Source organism: Austrofundulus limnaeus, unplaced genomic scaffold (genome assembly GCF_001266775.1).
Source record: "Austrofundulus limnaeus strain Quisiro unplaced genomic scaffold, Austrofundulus_limnaeus-1.0 Scaffold574, whole genome shotgun sequence".
Classification (NCBI taxonomy): domain Eukaryota; kingdom Metazoa; phylum Chordata; class Actinopteri; order Cyprinodontiformes; family Rivulidae; genus Austrofundulus; species Austrofundulus limnaeus.
The window spans coordinates 18,389-26,688 of record NW_013952976.1 but is presented as its reverse complement, the minus strand read 5'-3'; the positions used below and the strand labels follow the sequence as shown (position 1 = coordinate 26,688).

General features: G+C 40.0%; 1 protein-coding gene across 1 annotated transcript in view; it reads right to left on the bottom strand.

Moving 5' to 3' along the window:
• usp34 (ubiquitin specific peptidase 34) overlaps nucleotides 1–8,300 on the bottom strand; it is a gene marked incomplete in the record, with an annotated part of 159,254 nt that overhangs the window by 132,866 nt on the left and 18,088 nt on the right. Inside the window, 5 exon segments of the mRNA XM_014026634.1 lie at nucleotides 190–317; nucleotides 2,400–2,515; nucleotides 2,651–2,865; nucleotides 2,975–3,693; nucleotides 5,314–5,447. Of these exon segments, the coding sequence (XP_013882088.1) occupies nucleotides 190–317; nucleotides 2,400–2,515; nucleotides 2,651–2,865; nucleotides 2,975–3,693; nucleotides 5,314–5,447 (1,312 nt within the window).

Here is an 8,300-nt window from a genome sequence, read left to right as displayed (position 1 = left end):
AGTGTGGGAGGGTGGTAATTTTGTTGTACATTTATTTGTTCACTTTTTTATTTATTTATTTTTGTGTTTTAAATATAAAATAATAAAAACACTTTAAATAAAAAGAAAGTTTGTTTGGTAAGAACATTTACTCACAAGCGGCAACATTTACAATATGTCATTTACAGTATGTCTGACAGACATTCTTACCTATGGTGGGCCAAGTTGTCCAGGCAGCCCTCAATGAAACGCATTCGKATCTGTCTGTCAGTGAACCAACAAACGAGCGAACACAGCAGCTTCTCTGCTTCATTTATCAGACCCTCAGAGAGATTAATCTRAACACAGGCAACACATTGAAAATGTCAACAGATTTATAAGAACAAATTAATATCAAATACTTTCCACCAAAATATAAGGCAACAATTATATATAGATATGGTACATTTCTGTCACGTTTACTAATGTAAATGCTATTATCTAAACCGCTACTGTGCCATAATTTGGCCTTACACAGGTACTTTAGCAGAAAAATCATAATATTACTGCTGTAAGTCCCTTAGGTGGGGCTGGAAATGCTACCCCTCCATGCTGCTGGTATTATTTGTGCTTGCAAATACACAATTATTCTATGTAACAATTTGTGCAATAAAAATTGTCAGTAATGTAAAGTTTTTGAAACATCATTCAAATGAACTACAAAATGTTTTGTGAAATTTAACTTATTTTAAAAACAGCAGCCATCTTTTTTAGATTAGCTGTTAGCTTATCAGCATTAAAATGGAGGTTGTTCAAATAGCTGTCTGACCATAGCTATCTGAAATAGGTAAAATATTAATTGTTCATAACATTTCCAAAGAATCTTACTTTCTGAACTACTACTTCTTTAAACTGAATTCCTGCTAGTCATTTTTACAGAAAGCAGAATTTGAGTAAATCTGTCTAGCATTTTAACAAAATAGAGCCTAAACATCAGTAAACCCTGAAGCAGGGTTCGACAAATCCCATTGCCCGACTGTCCGGGGCAGGTAAAACCCATATTCGGGCAGCTGGGTGTGTCTTGATTCCTGCCCGACTGAACAGGTAAACAATTTCTTTCGTTTTTTTTTAATAGGGCCATTTATTTAAAATATTCTGATAAGAAATAAAGAAATAATTTTCCCCTCCTGCTGTAGCAAAGTTACGTCATGCCATCGTGTCACGGGATCATTTCCTCCCTCCGTCTCGCTGCCTGTCACGCAGAGCGATGCATTAACAATCGTAGTTTTTTTTCACACCCAAGTTGTCAGAGAAAAAAAAAATTATATGTATTGTTACCCAGAGAGAAGACAACAAAATGATGTGGACGTTCGTTCAGTCATAAATCCATCTTGCTAATGTATAACAGACGGCTTCTGCTTGGACAGCGCAGCAGAGGGTCAGTTCAACAGGCGGAAGATCACTGTATGGCAGGCCCATATTACATTTATTTGGCTTCACTACACTTACATTCCAGTTATATGAAATTGTTTTAAGACTAGATTAGACATTAGTTATTAAGGATAAAATAATAAAATGTTTTTGTTTCGTTTTATTTACTTGTTTTTTTAATTTGGAGAACTTTCCAGCTTGACCTTATTTGTTGAAGTTGATTTTTGAAAATAAGGGGCACATAGGATTTTGTTTTTTCTTCACTCTGCACCCTTTTATTTTTTTTAAAGGTGTGCATAGATTGTTTTTTTTATGAATGAAAGAAAGAAATAAATAGACATGTATTAATATATTTTGACAAGGCAAAATACCTATTTAAATATCTCTAGTTACATTCTGACTAGTATAAATAACATCATTTATCATTGAGTTGTATGGAGACTCCAGTTCAAGATATTTTAAATGTATCTTTAGATAAGAGTTAGACTATATAAGGTTCAATTAATGCAAATTTCAGACTTTTTCATGTTCTGTAAATTGTATTTAAAACAAAGTTGCTGATGTTGATCATTCTGTTTTCATAAGCCCTGCCCGCAAGGCGAGTACACTACGGGAAACGCTGGAGAGGTCTAAAAATTTTTATTGAAGATGTTTTTGATGATACAATTGACTGACTTAGCAAGTGACTCAGTCTGCAATGTTTGCATCTGCTAAATCAGGTGTCATATGTTATGTACCTCTGTARCCATGTTAGTATTTTTGTAGTACCAAGTACAGTACATGGTTTTCTTATATTTTATCAAATTTTGAACATTTTTGTTTTGGGCAGGTAACCTTTCATGTCGGGCAGGTAAMATTGTTGTCACCTGCCCAACGGGGCAGGTAAAAAAAAATAATCTTGTCGAACCCTGCCCTGATGTTTGCTGTTTATTAAAGCAACATTGATAACTGTGATTTAACTTTAAACATGATCCCTAAAAAATGAGATGCAGAATTTAATCAAGCCATACCGCATCTTCATCTTGCACCAGGTCCCACAAAAGGGTATTTCCTTTCTTACAAACATTATCTAAGTTGATGTCTGTCACAGCATGGCTGGAGTACTGATGTTTAAGGACAGCTGGACCTGAAGAAAAACACACAGTTCACCAATTTAGCATTTTTAGTTCTTGTAGGTTCACCTTCATACAGTGTTTTAACATAAAAAAAAGTTTAGTTTAAAATAATTCAGGTATGTTCCAACTTATAGGGTGCTGCTCACATGGCACCAGGTGCTCATGATAAATGGAGGCCAGGTTGGGGAGGTGCTGCTGCAGGTGGGAACTGAGCTCAGCATGGGAATTGATCTGGACAAGCTCTTCCTCACAGCCTGATTCTTCCCCATCAAAGTCGGCCATGTTTTTCTCCGACTTGGCGCTGACTTGGGAGCTGCTGCAGCTGACGTCATCAGCACTCAGCATGTCCTCCACCATGGGACTGATGGTGGGAAAAGGGTTATAAAACAATGCGAGAAGCAAACTTATTACACATATACATTTATAAAGATGTGGAACTAAATAGTTTAGTTCAGTGGTTTCAGTGTTACCCCTCATGGTGGTGGTGATGATGGTGGTGGTGATGATGATGATGGTGTTGGGGTCCTATGAATCGGCGACAGTTGAATAGCTCACTGCCCATGGCCTCTCCGAGGAAGTCCCCCGGTCTTGGCAAACAGGAAGGCTCCTGGGGCGCCTGGACTATCTGAGAGGGACTGATATCCTGCCCTTGCTGATGCTCAATACCCTCAGGTCGAGTGGATGACGAAGAGCAAGTGTCCAGCATCTTCATGCGGCCCTCTAAGGTCGAYGATGCTGCAGTGACCATGACGGTCGAAGTCTCTGGACTGAAGGAAAGAACTTTGGTTTTGGTTCCTGCCCCTGAACCAATGGGTCCTACCCGGTGACTTGGCCCATCGCAGAGAGCCTCCCCCGCCTTCCTCTTCCTCGACTCAGTCTGCTCCTGCACTGCTTTCTGCTGACCATCTTCAACAGCTGACCGGTTCCCTTCGTCCTCTTCCTCCTCATCAGCCTCCTCATCCTCATCATCGTCCTCGTTTTCTTCATCCTCCTCTTCCTCCTTTAAGGCCTCGCTGTCTGCCATGTCGTCAGAGTGCATCTCACTGCCGGGGCTGCCGGCTGATTGGCTGGCTCGACTAGAGGCAGCTTCATTACTGGAGGCCTCGCTGCAGCCACTGCTGCTGCCCGGTCCACTGCTGCCCTCCTCCACACTGTTTGCCGTCTCATCTGAGCTGCCCTGCATTGACTCCTGAGATAAAAAACATAAGAGTTCCTTGTCACACCTAGAACAGTGCTGTATGTCTGTAAGACAATAACGTTTCAAAACTTTTATGATAATGAAAAGTAAGTTTGTTGAAAGCAAATAAAGTCCATCACCCACCATTTTTCAAGTTACATATCCAGCAAAATATGATAGACATAAAAAACAGGTGTATTTCATTTAAATTATTTAAAAAACTAGATACCGCATAGTGGTAACATAATGACCCCCGCACGCAGAAATGCACCAGAACCCAGAAGTTTTTATTCCTAATAAATGTCATGCTACCAGGTGCATCCCAAAATTATAGTGGTTTGGGTCCTTTTTTTTTTATTTTTTTATTTTTTTGGCATTTGGTTGACCTGATGGATAGCCCCTCATCAGAGCTAAACAACCAATGAAAATCTGAAGCTCTTAGCGTTAGCCCCGACGCTATATTGCTTTATATGTATTAGCTCAGCGGTAGCGCGACAAACAAGCTAAACCGAGGTCCTCCATCCATATTTTCAGTTACAGGCTGAGTCATTTTGTGTTCCCCTCTCTGTCATGTGGATGGAGGACCTCAGTGACGAGAGGAGAATGTGTAGCGCTGAGCTAATACATAATGCTAAACCTAATAGACTAAGCTGAGGTTCTTCTTCCATGAAGCAGCTCTGTTGTCCTCCATACATATTTTCAGTTACAGGCTGAGTCAGGTGTCTTGCCTACTTATGGTGGTCAGAGGGTCCGGTGGTGCCTGTGTACGGCAGCCTCGTCAGTGTGCCCCAGGGCATCTGTGGCTACAGTTGTAATTTGCCATCATCAGTGTGTGCATGGGTGAATATCTGTAGTGTAAAGCGCTTTGAGTGTCCTGGATGGATAGAAAGGCGCTATATACCGTCCATTTACCATTTACCATAGTATTCTCCAAAAGGACATGACCGAACATTTTATAATTTATGAGATGTTGTAGGATAGGTAAGCAAAAAGCTTGACAAACTGAATGTTGCGCATCGCGCGCAGCCTTTGCACGAGGAGCTTCGTCACACACGCAAAGTTGGACGTATGTGTTGGATACCGACTAACCGGAACACATAAATATTTAATATAAAGTTAGGTTTTAGAGCAAAGTCTCGGGAAGCTCCAGAGTGAAGTGCAGGGGTAGAGGGGAGGTTTACTCACTGACTGACCGCTCCTCCAGCCGCTGCTCCTGCAGACTTTTCAGACCTATCCTGCTCTGCTCTAACTGGATGTGCTCTGGGGTTCGTTTGATTTGTTGAAAGGAGCATCCCGTTAAACTGAGCGGGTTCAGTGAGACCGCAACAGAAAACAACCATTTTTTTTTTGTTGTTTTTGTTACTGTTTTTTCTTTTTTACAGATTACGGAAATCAGTCGCGAAGGAGAACTTTACTCCATGCAAGTTGATCAAAACTTTACTACCAAGTCAAATTCTGTTTACCTTTTACTACCTTTCACTGGCCTTAACTCTTAATTTACTACCCCACGACAACCATGTATTAAGTAGAAAAACAAACTTGAATTGTTTAAGTTGTTGATTCTCCTGTAACCATTGTTTAGCACAATTACTCTAGCAATAACAAAACTTTAAATGAAATGATGACCAGTACCTCTGTATCTGATAGCCTCTGCTGGCTCCTCTTGCTGCCAGTCACCATCATCTGCTCGTCCATCTCCATGTCAGTGCCTCCGCTGTGCTGCGTATCACTGTTGTCACTGCTATCTGGGCTGGGAGCAAGTGAACCTGAAACAACACCCGACTTCTGGTAAATTCATGGAAAAATCAAGAGAACCACAAATAACTATTAAAGTCAAATTGTGATAGAGTAAAAAGCAACAAGGTTTTAAAGCATAAAAAATCTTTTTGCATCTTTCTGTTATTTCTTTATAAATAGTAATAACACTCCAAATCCACTTCTGTTTTGCAAATAAATTGTCAAAATTTGGCCTTAATARTGCTATCATTATGTTTCTGTGCAAACTGTGACATCTTTGTGTMCATTTGTTTACTTCTGCAATATTTGACCTAAAACAGTTTTTATGTCYGTCTCTATGGGTGGGTGCTGCAGTTGAAATTTCCTATTGGTTACAACAGTCCAGCTTAGTTGATGAGGCTGGGGCGACTGTGGCAAGAGTGGTTCGGGAAGTCAAACTGTGGGTGGGTTGCCGGTTCAGCTGTTTCAGCTGTTATGTCCTCCTTGGACAAGATWTTTCACTCGCCTTGCTTATTATGGTGGTCAGAGGGACTGGTGGCGCAGTATGGCATCCCAGCCTCCTTCAGTCTGCCCCAGGGCAGCTGTGGCTACATTGTAGTTTACAACCATTGGTGTGTAAATGAAGGATGCATGAAATTGTAAAGCGTCTTTGAGGGTCTCAAAAAGTGCTATATWAGACTAATGCATTATTATTATTATTATTACTATCGATCCATCCATTATCTATACCCGTTTCTTCTTTTCAGGGTCACAAGGATCACTGGTGACAATATCCAGCAGTCACTGTGCAAGGGGTGGGGTACACCCTGGACAGGTTGCAAGTCCATCACAGGGCCACACGTAGAGACAAACAAAACAAACAACCAACCATTCACTCTCTTACTCACACCTAGCGACAATTTAGAGTTACCAGTTAACCTAACAGTCATGTTTTTGGTCTGTAGGAGGAAGCTGTATTATCCAGGGAGAACCCATGCATGCACAAAGAGAACATGCAAACTCTACCTRGAAAGGGCCCGGGCCGGGATTYGATCTGGCAACCTTCTTGCTGAGAGGCAACTGCTATACCAACTGAGCTACTGTAACGCCCTTTATTAATATTATTAGGCCCAAGCTGTGAAAGTGCTGCGAAGGCCTATTGCATTTCTAATGTTATACAGACATRATGATGTAATAATGGCTCATGTCGAACTTTAACAAACTCGTCCTGGGGATTTCGACCTATCAGCTTCAAACATGATCAGTATACTGCATGGGTTAAAGCGAAAAAAAATCTTTTGACAGAAATATTCTTCCTACCCCCCCCCCCCAATAAAAAAAAACAAAGCTGGGGGTTTATACTTTTCATACAACAGAGAGGTACACAGGTGGCGCTCTGTGTTGGTTTCTCTCTAAAAACATTGTAATGTGTGTGAAGGGCTCACCGGTGAGGGGGTCTGGGGGTCCTCCCCCAGAAAATTTTGAACTTAGTAGATGCAGTTTCCTGCATTCTGGTGTATTTTACAGGTTTCTAAACATACTTTTACCTACATAAAAACACTTGATTAAATAATTAGAGACAGATTCTTCATTTAATTAGTTGCATCATCTTGTTTTTAAACTCACTGCTATAGCCATGATAATGAAATGAATGTGACACAATTTATCACAAACAATGATTTTAGAGAATAATTTAAAGTTTATATAGTTTATTCTTGATTTAGTTTTATTTGTAACAGAACAAAATAAAAGCAATGATGAGCCTCAACTGCATGTTTAAAACTAAGAACATTAAAAACTTTACCCAGTAAACAGGTAAAATACTGATAACCACAATCAGTGAATTTAGGAGGCATTTCTTTGCCTGATTTAATGACAGGTCCACTCATAACAAACTGACATGACATCATGCACCCTTCAGAACATAAACTAACTCTGTGCCAAACAATGGTGATTGTCCACTCATTTGCACATGTGCCGAAAGAAATACAGCTTATTTGCGCAAAYGCTAAATGATAGACTTCTAGAATGTGCTCCACTTAGGATAAAATACTTTAAATAATTATTTCTATACTTGATTATAAAGGTGTGTTAAATTATATTCTGAAAACAGTTTTAATATTGTATAAATTTTGATTAATAAAATATAGATTTACAATGCGTACATATTTATTTATAATAACTTGCAGATTATTTACTAGACAATCATGTTATAATTCATCTTATTTTTGTTTTATTTTTTCCTGGAATAAAAATCCACATCTGTTGCAAACGTTGCCTTTTCTATGAAACATTTCGGTTCATGTGGCCTGTATTTGTGTGARGTGCAYTGATAAGATTTTCTCMGATAAAATCYGATAAAATAGTCAAGGATTCACGGGGCAGATTTAAAAAAATCATAATGCCTCTCTGGTATTGTTCAGGGGGCTGGGCCAAATGTGGGGGCAGGCCATACTTGGCCAGCGGGCCGTAGTGTGGGGACCACTGGTTTACAGAGAAAAGATGAGAAACAATAACTCTGAGTGAAGATTATTTTTGGCTTTAGACCCCGTTCCTTGTGACTAACTGTCCTGCATGTATTTAGATGTTTACCTGTTTTAACACACCTGATAGAAAATAATATGTTTTTGACTGTCTTCTGCTAAACTTGACGTTCTGAATACGCAATTTAATCATTTTATTCTGGTGTGCCAAAGCAGGGAAACAGCTAAAACATGCAGGGCAGAGGGTCACGAGGCACAGGGTTGAAGACCTCTGCTTTAGACTATCAGTTGGTACCTAAACAGTCTAATGGTGCGTTCACACCGACCGCGATTTCAGCGTCAGGAGCAGCAGGTTTACATACAAAGTCTATGGTGGACGCGCTTCAAGCAACGTCGGGAAGTTCTGCGGCGCCTCAAGCG